Genomic DNA, 14,124 nt, shown 5'->3' with positions numbered 1-14,124 from the left:
TAGTTTATTATCTTGGCTTGGGATGTGTCTCTGACACCTTCACTCGTGTCTCAGACAACAGGTGCTATGGAATCTTATAAGTGGATTTTCCATCTGACTTACTTCCACATAAAAGATTAGTGTCAGGATTAAGTCTTTCCAAGTGACAAATACTTTCCATGTGTTTGATGGATGCTTTTTATCCATTTCTTATTATATATAAAAATATTCCTTGTGTAAAGCATTATAAGATTACATCTAATAATACAAACCGTGGTAAAAGAAATTGCTAAAGAAAACAGAAATATTAATCTTTTCAGTGCCATCCAAATAGGGCTTGGCTGTATGGCCTTAAAATTAAAAGCTTTTTTTTTTTTCGAGGAGTTATCTTTTTTTTTTTTCTTCTTTTTAGATCTTTGTAAAATGTAAAAAAAAAAAAAGAAAAAAGCAGTACTACCCTCACTTGTTCACTGCTCCTAGCATTCTAAAGCAATAGTAGTTTCTGCTGATCTTAACTTTCTAGTCCTGTCTAGACTTATAAGAAGTAATGCCCATTCACCCTATCTGAGGTAGATCTTTGAATGGATTTGGAGTGTTGAGACTGGACTGAGCATCTAACAGGAACTCTATGAGCTTCAGAATAGTAGCAACAGGGGACTTTTCTCAAATTTACTTTACAATCTAAAATAATACAAATATACTAAGTGACTACTACAGCCTAGGTATATACTGACTTTACAAAAAAAGCTAGGTATGAACAAAGCCTTAAATTTTATTTCAACAATTGGACCCCCACAATCTTGAAGGACTCTGAATGAAGTGGCAGTATGCAGACTTGACCCCCCGCCCACTGACTGTCTATAGGAGGACTGAAGATAACGGAGTGCATTGCTTGGCACATAGACCATAGACACCAGATAAAATGGTGGTCAAGTCTTGCTGTGTCTCATTCAGAAGTCCTGTTTTTGAGATGACAGGGGTCCCAGTGGTTAGACCCCCTGCAAACAGAGACTATGGAATGTAATAGTAAAACCCCTTTAAAAGGGACATATCAGCCCCCAGGTTATTGAGATTGATCTGTTAAATAGTTTTCCTTATGAAAAACATTGCTGAGGAATCTTTTAAAAAGACAGTTTTGTGCCATTTTTCTGTGTTGATTAAAACAAACCAAGGCTGGAGAGTTGGGAGTTTCTCTTTGAAGGGGTACACCGGTGCTTACACATCTTATCCCCTATCCAAAGGATAGGGGATAAGATGCCTGATCGCGGGAGTCCCGCACGCGGCACCCCATTTGTAATCAGTCCCCGGAGCGTGTTCGCTCCGGGTCTGATTATCGGGGACCGCAGGGCCGGCGGCGTGTGACGTCACGCGCCGCCCCTCAATGCAAGCCTACGGGAGGGGGCGTGATAGCTCTCACGCCCCCTCCCGTAAGCTTGCATTGAGGGCCGGAGCGTGACGTCACACGGGGGCGGAGGCGTGATGTCACACGCCGCCGGCCGTGTGGTCGACCGTAATCAGACCCGGAGCGAACACGCTCCGGGTACTGATTACAAACTGGGTGCCGCGTGCATGATCCCGGGCGTCCCCAGCTGCGGGACTCCCGCGATCAGGCATCTTAACCCCTATCCTTTGGATAGGGGATAATATGTGTAAGCACTGGAGTACCCCTTTAACTCTGTGTCACAGTAAAGTTATTACATTTTTACAGGACCTTACTCTTTCCTAAATCTCACTTGCTTTCTAAAGGAATCCTTTCAAGGTTAAATTCCATCTTGACCACTACTTACTCCTTACTCATGCAGATTCTGGACTTGTAAGAGTAGAGTAGTCAAAAGCCCCAAATAATGTTATTTCTTTTTAGCACTTATGTAATTGGAAATAGTCTGTCAGTGTCTTATGACTTTGAGCCACAATCCATAACATTATCAATGAATAATTCTTATGTAAACTTATTAACTGAGTGACCGTAGCCAGTGTGGTTATTCTTTAAGAAAAAATGCGGTTAATGTTTATGACCTATGAGGTTTGATGGGACATCTATGTTGTCTGCTCTTAGCACTGTGGTCTTTTGTGTGAGGTACTGTATGATGGGTACAAGTTGCTGGTATAATTTCCATTGGTCATGAGCTTTTTCAGACTTGCTCTAGACTTCTAATTGTGCTACGCAGTAATGGCTGACTCCATAGTGCATGTAAGAGTTCTGCATAACCGGGCATATTTATATGTAGTGTTTCTATGAAAGAGTTTGCTTAAGAAAAAAAGCATGCACTAAATTGGTTTGGCATGGAAGCCTCATGTTAAATATCATGTCTGAGTTATTAGAGACTTGTCCTTTATTTAATTCTCATCAGATAGAACAGAGTGGGGTTACAAATAAGTACAGTGCAGAGAACAAGTATTTGATACAGTGCCGATTTTGCAGGTTTTCCTACTTACAAAGCATGTAGAAGTATATACGGTAATTGTATATCATAGGTACTACTCAACTGTGAGAGACCAAATCTAAAACAAAAATCCAGAAAATAGCATTGTATGATATAAAAAAAAAAAAACATTTTATTGCATGACATAAGTATTTGATACATCAGAAAATGTATTTGGTACAGAAACCTTTGTTTACAATTACAGAGTTCAAACGTTTCTTGTAGTTCTTTATTTGCACACACTGCAGCAGGGATTTTAGCTCACTCCTCCATACAGACCTTCTCCAGATTCTTCATGTTTTGGGGCTGTTGCTGGGCCATACAGACTTTCAGCTCCCTCCAAAAATGTTCCTTTTTGTTCAGGTCTGGAGACCTGCTATGCCACTCCAGGACCTTAAGATGCTTCTTACAGAGCCACTCCTTAGTTGACCTGGCTGTGTGTTTTGGGTCGTTGTCATGCTGGAAGACCCAGCCACGACCCATGTTCAGTGTTCTTACTGAGGAAAAGAGGTTGTTGGCCAAGATCATGTGATACAGAGCCCCATCCATCCTCCTCTCAATACGGTGCAGTCATCTTGCCCCCTTTGCAGAAAAGCACCCCCAAAGAATGATGTTTCCACCTTCATGCCTCTTGGTTTGGATGGTGTTCTTTTGTTTGTAGGAAGAAGGATCAGTACAACCCCAACGAGTGGAGTTTAGAACATAAAGCTCTATTTTTGTCTCATCAGACCACACAACCTTCTCCCATTCCTCCTCTGGATCATCCAGATGGTCATTGGTAAACTTCAGACGGGCCTGGACATGCACTGGCATGAACAGGGGGGGTCTTGCATGCGCTGCAGGATTTTAATCCATAACAGCGTAGTGTGTTATTATTGATTTTCTTGGGTACTGTGCTCCCAGCTCTCTTCAGGTCATTGATCAGGTCCTGCCATGTAGTTCTGGGCTGATCCCCCAACTTTCTCATGGTCATTGATGTCCCCGCTAGTTGAGATCTTGCATGAAGCCTCAGACCGAGGGAGATTTACCGTCATCTTGAACGTCTTCCATTTTCTATTAATTGGGCCAGCAGTTGTTGCCTTCTCACCGAGCTGCTTGCCTATTGTCCGGTAGCCCATGCCAACCTTTTACAGGTCTACAATTTTATCCCTGATGTCCTTACACAGCTCTCTGGTCTTGGCCATTGTAGAGAGGTTGGAGTCTGTTTGAGTTTGTGGACAGGTGTCTTTTATACAGATAACGAGTTCAAACAGGTGCAGTTAATACAGGTAATGAGTGGAGAACAGGAGGGCTTCATAAAGAAAAATAAGGCTAGGTTCAGACTACGGAATCTCCGGGCAGAAAATTTCCGCCCGGAGATTCCGAGTGCGGCCAGCGCCGGCTGAATCAGTCGACGCTAGGACCGAGCGGACACTGCAATCTCCAATAGACTGCAATGTGTTCCGCGCAGATTTGCGCCTGAAGAAAGAGCAATCCCTTTCTTCAGGCGAAAATTTCTAAGCGGATTTTCCCTTCACAAATTCTGCTTCACAAATTCCGAAGTGTGAATTTGTAAACGGAAAACCATTCACTACACTATACATTTTAGCAAGCGGAATTTCCGTAGTCTGAACCTAGCCTTACAGGTCTGTGGGAGCCGGAATTCTTACTGGTTGGTAGGTGATCAAATACTTATGTCATGCAATATGCAATAAAAAGCAAATTAAATTTTTTTTAAATCATACAATGTGATTTTCCGGATTTTTGCTTTAGAGTCTATCTCTCACAGTTGAAGAGTACCTATGATAAAAAATTACAGACCTCTACATGCTTTGTAAGTAGGAAAACCTGCAAAATTTACATTGTATAAAATACTTGTTCTCCCCACTGTATCTGTGATGGACCCAAACGTTACTTACATTTTCCAATGGTTTTCATATGCACTAGGTAAAGCTTCTTTTCTCCTGGTATGGCACTGCATGAAAATTTAAAGAATACCAGTACATATCCCACAAAAAAAGCTTTTATGTTACTCATTACCTAATCCTGATTATGATCATATAATATTTGTGTCTAGCACCTATATTTCTCTCACATTTCTTTTCTGTTGCTCACTTCCTTTGTCATTCTGTGCTCTGGAGAGGGGGTGTCCTCACTGCATGATTACTTACTCCCTGAGTGCTGGGTCTCTTCAGCCAATCCCTGCAGGCTGCTCTGCAACACCCTTCACTCTTCTGCAGTCTGATAGGACAGGAGTGGGCACAGAGGAGTGCTAGTCCCACATTCATTACTTGACTTTGTCCCTGCCTGTGCTTTAGCTTGGACAAAGATGATTCTGCAGCCAGACAGGATTGTATTTTGGATGGTGTGTTTTAAAAAAAATCTAGGCTAAGGATGTCCGATACTGGACATTTGCACGAGTACTTGTACTCGTGCAAATGTCACCGATAACGTTATCAATACCTGATCAACTGATTGGCGGATCCTGTGTCCTAGCTCATCGGTGTGGGGGTCGCAGCTTGTGCAGTGACTTCAGTGAGTCCTGTGTCTTAGCTGATCGGCATGGGGGCGGGACTTCTGTGCAGCGGCGGCTCCCAAGTCCATGAGGTAACCTAGCACTGGAAGGAAGTTAAATCCACTTCCTCCCAGTGCTCTATGCTGCATCTGCATGGGAGGGAGCAATAAGAGCAGGCAGGTATGGTGCATGAAATGGAGGAGAAATTAGTTAATTTCTTTCCATTTCATGTTCAGTCAGTGAAAAGTAATTAAATAAGGGGGTAGAATGGGTATATGAGGGAGGAAATAGGCATATGAAGGGGGGTGCAAATGAGGGGAATGGGCATATGAAGGAGGGTGCAAATGAGGGGAATGGGCATATGAAGTGGGTGCAAATGATGGTATATAGGGGGGAATGGGCATATGAATAGGAATGGCTATATGAATTTCATATGCCCATTCCCCCTTCTTTTTATGACCATTCCCCTTTCATATGCCAATTCCCCTGATTTTATATAGCCCATTCCCCTGATAGTATGAGGCAAATGGTTATTTGAAATCAAGGGAATAGCTATGATGAAATGGGGGGGGGGGGATTTCACAATTTGTTTGTTATATTGCAATCACACATGGAATGACATGCTTTTTTCTATGTGTTATTTATTGTATTGTTCTAATAGGTATTGGTAATTGTTGTATCGGGACATCCCTAATATAAGCCATGATTTCTATAATAAGAAAATAACATTTTCTTATAAAGTATATTAGAAAGATTAATTTTTTGTCAAGATGTACAACATATAAAAAGTTTTTGTATCTGACAGTGCCCATTTAAACACTTGTTTCCTTGATCCTGGAGTATTGCAGCTGATCAGTGTGGTCAGCAAATATGTTTTATGTTCAGATTTGTACAGCTTTTAAAAGTATACTTTTTGTACAATCAGATTTAATGAAAGACCTATGCAACTATAGGCTGTAGTGTGGTCTGCTAAGTTTTGTTTAAGCATTTCCTGTTACCATACCTTTTCATATTTTATTCATTATCTTTTTACTAAATTCAGTCATTGTAATTTAACGATGAAATTACCTTCCAATGTAATACTACAGCTTTGGTTGTATTGAGCTGGGTTCTAAAACGGAGACTGGTGTCAGTAAGTAAAACTGATGTTAGCAGTTTGTCAGGAGGCCATTAGAAATTGGGCAGACGTTGTTTGAAAACAATGCAAAGAGCTGTAGTGTGTCTGTTACTAAATGTACAGAAATAGTTCTTGCTTTCCTTCTTACCCAGATATATTTATTCTACAAATTTGTTAGATAAAATTAATTCTGGGAAATTCTACCATGTGAACGTTGCAGCAGAATCCTATTGAAATCAATGAGACTTTGCTGCAGAGGAATTCAGCACCGAAACTCTGCTGTGTGAACATAACCTTCGGCTATGTTCACACGGCAGAATGTCTGTGCAGAATCCCGCTTGAATATTACACACAGACATTCCGCAGCAGAGTCCAATTGATTTCAATGGGATTCTGCTGCTCTGTACACATGTCAGAATTTCCACAGCAGCAACATCTGCCGCGCATATCCCGATTCCTGCGTCCGCAACCTGTTCAATGTATTTGTGTATTCTGCTTGGAAATGCATTGCCTTCTATGAGACAGCGCACCTCTGAGCGGTCCTAGCACCGCCAGGTTCTGCCAGCGCTCTGCTGCCTGTGGAAAATTTCCATGCGGACATTCCACTGTGTAAACATAGCCCTAGGGATCATTCACATCACATTTCCACTCTCCGGCAGTCAGATCCAGCGGGAGAGTTTAAAAATCACCTATTGCTGGACTCGTTCTTTACCTCCTTCATTTCAATAAGCCAGTAACTCTGGTTGACAAATTTTCTAACCATATTCCCTTTTTGGCTCCGACTGTAAACCGTGGTCTTCTGCGGTTTTCAGTCCGGACCAAAAGCTAGAAAATGAACCAACTTCAGCTGCCGGTGAGTGGAATTCTTCCACCGGATCTGGCTGCCGGAGAGTGAAAATGAGATATGAATTCACCCTTACAGATATTCGGTTCCCCATGTCTAATGTTAGATTCTTCCAAAATTATTACAAATTACCCTAAGATGTAGCTATCCTAGCAAAACAGTGAAAAAGGGAAAAATACGTTTTTTGTTTTTTCTTTTCTTATTTTATTACACTTTGATCTAATATTTGAAAAAAAAATTCATGACTAGGATATTGGTGGACTAGCCTTTGATTAGGCCATGTATATCAGATTGGTGGAGGTCTATCTCTTGGCAACCCCGCTTATTGGTTGGTTAAAGTTGCAAAGTCTCCTTTCTTTTAGCATCTGTGCCTGGTATTTACAGATCTGTCTCATTTCACTTGACTGGGACAAAGTTGTAGTGAGCTGTAAAGCCATGCTAGACACTACTGCTATTAGAGCTGTGACTGAAACAATGAAGGCAAGGTAGCATTCTTCATAAATTATGCGTTTTCATTTTGTACCTGTTTTTGTTTTGCTTGTTACATTTCTTGTGCACATTAAATATTTATATGCTATATGTTTCTTCATTTTTCAGGCCTCCATGCAAAATGAATATAATTCGAGAGAACAAGGATCTAGCCTGTTTCTATACCACAAAACATTCCTGGAGAGGGAAGTAAGTAGTAGTAGTTTTTTTTTTTTTTCTTTAAAATATTTTAGGTGCCCTGATTTCAAAGGTGTTTTTATTATGTTGCTGGGCCCACAGTCAATTTCCAAATATATGAGGATTTTACCATGTTATTTGACTATCTGCACTTTTCACTGTATAGTTGGGTGGGAACTCATACTGCCTGAATCTAGCATTAACATTTCTTTTTTAGAAATTTAGATTTCTAATTATTATTTATTTTATTCACATTTTATAGTTACACTTCCTGAGCTGGGCACATGAGTCAGCTGTAATATACATCCGGCATCCATCACATATGGAGTGGGCTGGATGGATGGGAATGTGGGAAGAGGTTAAACACAAAGGGGGGGGGGGGGGGGATTTATCAAAACCTCTCCAGAGGAAAAGTTGCTGAGTTGCCCATAGCAACCAATCAGATGTCTTCTTTTTCGATTTTCAGAGGCCTTTTCAAAAAATAAAGAAGCGATCTGATTGGTTGCTATAGTCAACTCAGCAACTTTTCCTCTGTACAGGTTTTGATAAATCTTCCCCAAGGTCTTATATATTTTGTCACTATAGGGCCACAAAGACAGACACCGAACACACCACAAGATCCGGAGAGAGGGAAGGGGGGAAGAGATAAGAAAGAAGGAGAAGAGAGGGAAGAAATGGTAGGTGGCTGTTTATCAGAAAATCAGTCCCAGGGTTCCCAAACAGCAAGAAATGAGGGAATAGAATTATTTAGAGAGGCTGTGAGAAATTCCAGGGAGCGGATCTCACGAATACGGGCTAACAGGCCTGACTCATAGGGAGGAAGGGTCCTCTTCCAACACTTAGCAATAAGAGTTTTAGCTGCCAAAGCAATATGCATAAAATGCTTAAATGGCTTCTTAGAAAGAGTGGGGTGAGAAAGGTGTAGGAGGTAGACAAGAGGATCCAGAGGGACAAAGACTCCCAGTATGTCAGAAATTAGGCGCTGCACTTTTTTCCAGTAATCTACTAGGAGAGGACATGACCAGAAAATATGAAACCCCGTACCCAATCCCACCCCGCAATGCCAGCATTGGGGGGGAGCAGTGTGATACCAGTCCATAATCATTTTACACTGGGTTTCCTTGTAGGCAGTACAAATGGAGGCCCTCTCCCATATAATACGCCACTGAGCCAGGGTAATGGTGGTATTTAGAAAGGCCTGCCAACGGCCCATGTAACTTTGCGATGGGGTTAAAGGTTGTTTTTAATGACAGGAACACTTTAAAGAACCACAAAACATGGAACCCACACAAAAAGCAGTGTATGCTTCTCTTCAAAGGGGGCATGTGTTCCTTCATTCTAATGCAGCGTAGCCAATTTTTTGTTATTCTTGGATCTCCTAGTTATCATCAATACAAAGTGGTCACAGTACTAACAGTAGTAGCTGTAGTGTCAGCTGTAGTACACACAAAGTAGTAACAGGCAACTTCACTTCTTTTACGGTTTTGCTCATATAGTGACAGTAACTACATACATATATGCACTAGGGATCGACCGATATCGATCGTTTTTTTTTTTTTTTTTTTAGGGCCACTACCGATAATCTGTGGAGGTTAAGGCCGATAGCCGATAACTTATACCGGAATATTGGTATAAGTTATCGGCTATTTCAGCGCACATAATTTTTATTGGCGATACCGATAACGTTAAAAATTGTGAATATCGGTCGATAATATCGGCCAAACCGATAATCGTTTGATCCATAATATACACACACACAGTTTAATACTGAAGTTCCTTGTTCCTATCATTAAAAATGGTTCTACCCTACTTTTTGTACACACTTAAGGAGGTACTGTCACGATCACACCCACGGTCCAGCCAAGATGCTAGAGAGAGTGTGTGATGGTGCAAGGGTTAAAGCCACCTGACCTCTGGGTATCCACTACTATTCCCAGCAAGTCACCAAATTAACCCTTTGATAAACGTGTTTCACCAGAGCTTCCTTCAGAAAGGTGAGCAATTATATTTAGAGAGCAAAGACCAGAGCTGATAAATATAAGCATTTAATCTGATAAAAGGTATCACAGTGCTATGCATAAAAATAAACAAATGACATACAGGTACAAAAATATGAAAGTTTAGCAAGGATGAAAGATGAAGTTCTTACAGCATGATGGTATAGCAGTCCATGAGAGTGAGTTCCAGCTGTTCTTAGGATGGTCTTGTCAGCTTATGCCACAGGCTTGAACAGAGGTTTTTTCCAACATCTCAGTTTATATTGGCTTTTTATGAGGGAAAAACCTCCATCCCCCCTCCCCTCTGATCCCACCAGGTGAAGGCATCTCTCTTCCTGGACCCTTATCTCATTTTGATTTATGATGGCCAAAGTGCCTGACTTCAAAGGAGGCATAACACAGATAGAGAGAACCCCAATAAAACTGTAATACACAAAAACAAATATACAGTCTGAATGAACCCTTACCCATGTCTTGAATTATACACAAATACAGAAATAAAGTTATAACACATGTATGAGTCTATAATAAGGCCTTGGGCCTGACAGGTACTTCAGAGAAAAAAATGTCAAATCAACTGGTAACAGAAATATATACTCCCTCCATATACGGAGTAGTTGATGACCCGTCCTCTCTATGCATCTCTATGGGAGAGCTGAAGATACAGCCCACGTGTATCTCCGGCTCACCCGAAGAAGTGAATGGAGGTGGTTTTCAATAAATAAAGTTCCTCCTTTTCTCCCTCTGTATTGGAGCAGGGGCCCAGATTCCAGACCTTCACTAATGATTTTTTTTAGAATTGTAAATTTGCATTTGCAATAATTAACCAGAAACAACTGAAAGAATATAAATTACTTTTATCAACAAAATGCTCCACGTGGAATCTGATATAAACATCCAAAATAGTCTTCTTCAGTCCATATACCTATTTATCGTTCGATCTGTATCTATTGTTTTAATGGTTTATTTTATTGTTTTTAAAATGATGAATGTATATATTATGTATATCCTCCTTCTTTTCCTTCTTAGGGACTCTGTTCTATGTTTGCCCAGTTTTGTTTGTTGCTCAAATCCCTCATCCGCTTTGCTTCAGTGCAGAAGATAAGTCTGTAACAAAACCTCCTATTCTTTCCTGTTGTCGTAAACCTTCGTTGTTCAGCTATACGCTGTGTCAGCTTTTCCCTTATTCAAGCATATTTTTTTGAGCAAAATAAAGGATGACCTTTATCAAAGGCCAAGGAAGATGCCCCTGAATGTCACGTCATTTATTAAGCTATTGCAGATATTCTGTTAGCCCTTCACAGTTATTAGCTTTTCCTAAGGAATCAAATCGAATGCCAAAATTCTATTGAATCATAGTGTGAGTTTACACCTAACGTTTTGAATGCAATTGATAGAAACGTCCAAACCTCCCCCCATTGTCTTTGCTGGTAGGAGGTTAATAGGTTTACAGTGCTGTGTTAATAATTGACAGAAATTCAGTGCACAGAACTTTTTAGGTGACACTTTATAGCGGTAGCCTATTGTTTTTTTTTAGATTATAATTTTAATTGTAGCCCCCCCCCCTTTTTTTCCCCAAATGCCTGTAATAGCCGCACTGTTACTTCAAAACTCTTGAAACTTTGCCCAGTGGTAGAGCCCTAGGCTGTGCATGATCCTATGTAACATCAAGGTCATAGGTCACATACTTTGTAAGCCATCTTGGGTTTTGTGGCAATTTGGGCATAGTATTAAAAAGTTGTCTTCCCTGAAACCACTCAAGCTACAGTTGTATAAAGTGTTGTATGGGTTTAGACTGTGATCCACACTCATATTTGTTCATTACAAGTCTGGTTAGTCTGATGTATTGGATTACACAGTATTTTACAAACATTTTTACTGAAACAGTTTAACTAATTAACAGTTTGGCAGCTGGTTTATTTGCATCATCAATATGGACACTGAACGCCTATTACTTGTAGATAGCATTATTTTTAATATGCCCCTTTTCTTTAAATGCCTGTTATATGCACACTGTTAATTGAAAATTCCTAAAACCTGCCACAATGGTGGTTGCAATATTGTGCTTAGTCCTTTCCAAGGTCCTAGGTTACATGATCTGGCAGTAATGTTGTTTTAGGTGATAATATTCAGTGCCATATACAAAAACCTCTTTGAAACCATTAAAGCCACAGATGTACAAATCGCTGTGCAAGCAGGAGATTTATCAAAACCTGTGCAGAGGAAGAGTTGACAACTTGGCCATAAAAAACAATCAGATTGCTTCTTTGATTTAATAAAAGGCGGTGTGAAATGTGGTGTGAAAATGTCTGAACTATAAAAATATATCTTTAAGTAAACCGCACGGTCAATGGCGTACGCGCAAAAAAAGTTCCAAAGTTTAACCCCTTAAGGACCAGGCCATTTTATACCTTAGGACCAGAGCGTTTTTTGCACATCTGACCACTGTCACTTTAAAGGAGTAGTCCAGTGGTGATTCAGTGGTGAGCAACTTATCCCCTATCCTAAGGATAGGGGATACGTTGCAGATCGCGGGGGGTCCGACCCCTGGGGCCCCCCGCGATCTCCTGTACGGAGCCCCGACAGCCCGCTGGAAGGGGGCGTGTCGACCTCCGCACGAGGCGGCGGCCGACACGCCCCCTCAATACAACTCTATGGCAGAGCCGAAGCGCTGCCTTCGGCAATCTCCGGCTCTGCCATAGAGATGTATTGAGGGGGCGTGTCGGCCGCCGCCTCGTGCGGGGGTCGACACCCGCTATCTCAGCGGAGAGCCGGGGCCCCGTACAGAGAGATCGCAGGGGGCCCCAGCGGTCGGACCCCCCGCGATCTCAAACTTATCCCCTATCCTTAGGATAGGGGATAAGTTTTTCACCACTGGACTACCCCTTTAAACATTAATAACTCTGGAATGCTTTTAGTTATCAATCTGATTCCGAGATAGTTTTTTCGTGACATATTCTACTTTAACATAGTGGTAAAATTTTGTGGTAACTTGCATCCTTTCTTGGTGAAAAATCCCAAAATTTTATGAAAAATTTGAAAATTTTGCATTTTTCTAACTTTGAAGCTCTCTGCTTGTAAGGAAAATGGATATTCAAAATAATTTTTTTTAAATTCACATATACAATATGTCTACTTTATGTTTGCATCATAAAATTGACGTGTTTTTACTTTTGGAAGACACCAGAGGGCTTCAAAGTTCAGCATCAATTTTCCAATTTTTCACAAAATTTTGAACCTCGCTTTTTTTCAGAGACCAGTTCAGGTTTGAAGTGGATTTGAAGGGTCTTCCCATTAGAAATACCCCACAAATGACCCCATTATAAAAACTACACCCCCCAAAGTATTCAAAATGACAATCCGTAAGTGTTTTAACCCTTTAGGTGTTTCACAGGAATAGCAGCAAAGTGAAGGAGAAAATTCACAATCTTTATTTTTTACACTCGCATGTTCTTGTAAACCCAATTTTTGAATTTTTACAAGGGGTAAAAGGAGAAAATGTATACTTATATTTGTAGCCCAATTTCTCTCGAGTAAGGACATACCTCATATGTCTATGTAAAGTGTTCGGCGGGCGCAGTAGAGGGCTCAGAAGCGAAGGAGCGACAAGGGGATTTTGGAGAGTACGTTTTTCAGAAATGGTTTTTGGGGGGCATGTTGCATTTAGGAAGCCCCTATGGTGCCAGAACAGCAAAAATAACCCACATGGCATACCATTTTGGAAACTAGACCCCTTGGGGAACGTAACAAGGAATAAAGTGAGCCTTAATACCCCACAGGTGTTTCACGACTTTTGCATATGTAAAAAAAATATTTTTTTTTCCCACTAAAATGTGTGTTTCCCCCCAAATTTCACATTTTTGCAAGGGTTAATAGCAGAAAATACCCCCCAAAATTTGTAACTCCATCTCTTCTGAGTATGGAGGTACCCCATAAGTTGGCATGAAGTGCATTACGGGCGAACTACAATGCTCCGAAGAGAAGGAGTGATATTTGACTTTTTGAGAGCAAATTTTGCTCGGGGGGCATGTCGCATTTAGGAAGCCCCTATGGTGCCAGAACAGCAAAAAAAAAAACACATGGCATACCATTTTGGAAACTAGACCCCTTGAGGAACGTAACAAGGAAGAAAGTGAGCCTTAATACCCCACACGGGTTTCACGACTTTTGCATATGTAAAAAAAAATATATTTTTTTTTCACTAAAATGTGTGTTTCCCCCCAAATTTCACATTTTTGCAATGGTTAATAGCAGAAAATACCCCCCAAAATTTGTAACCCCATCTCTTCTGAGTATGCAGGTACCCCATAAGTGGACCTGAAGTGCACTACGTGCGAACTACAATGCTCAGAAGAGGAGGAGCACCATTGAGCTTTTGGAAAGAATTCGTTTGGAATGGTAGTCAGGGGCCATGTGCATTTACAAAGCCCCCCGTGGTGCCAGAACAGTGGACCCCCCCACATGTGACCCCATTTTGGAAACTACACCCCTCACAGAATTTAATAAGTGGTGCAGTGAGCATTTACACCCCACTGGCGTTTGACAAATCTTTGGGACAGTGGGCTGTGCAAATGGAAAATTACATTTTTCATTTTCACGGATCA

At 41.0% G+C, this 14,124-nt stretch overlaps 1 protein-coding gene across 4 annotated transcripts in view; it reads left to right on the top strand.

The window, feature by feature from the left end:
- Positions 1-14,124, top strand: part of DNAJC13 (DnaJ heat shock protein family (Hsp40) member C13) — a 244,401-nt gene that overhangs the window by 37,425 nt on the left and 192,852 nt on the right. For all 4 annotated transcript variants that reach the window (XR_008844053.1, XM_056520651.1, XM_056520650.1 and 1 more), the window contains exon 2: positions 7,455-7,535. Coding sequence is in view for 3 of the 4 variants with exons in the window: in XM_056520650.1 (XP_056376625.1) it covers positions 7,455-7,535 (81 nt within the window). In the remaining variant the exon portion in view is untranslated. The remainder of the gene's footprint in view (positions 1-7,454; positions 7,536-14,124) is intronic.

Source organism: Hyla sarda, chromosome 5 (assembly GCF_029499605.1).
Source record: "Hyla sarda isolate aHylSar1 chromosome 5, aHylSar1.hap1, whole genome shotgun sequence".
NCBI lineage: Eukaryota > Metazoa > Chordata > Amphibia > Anura > Hylidae > Hyla > Hyla sarda.
Note: the sequence above shows the minus strand (reverse complement) of the source record. Positions and strands in the feature narration are given on the sequence as shown.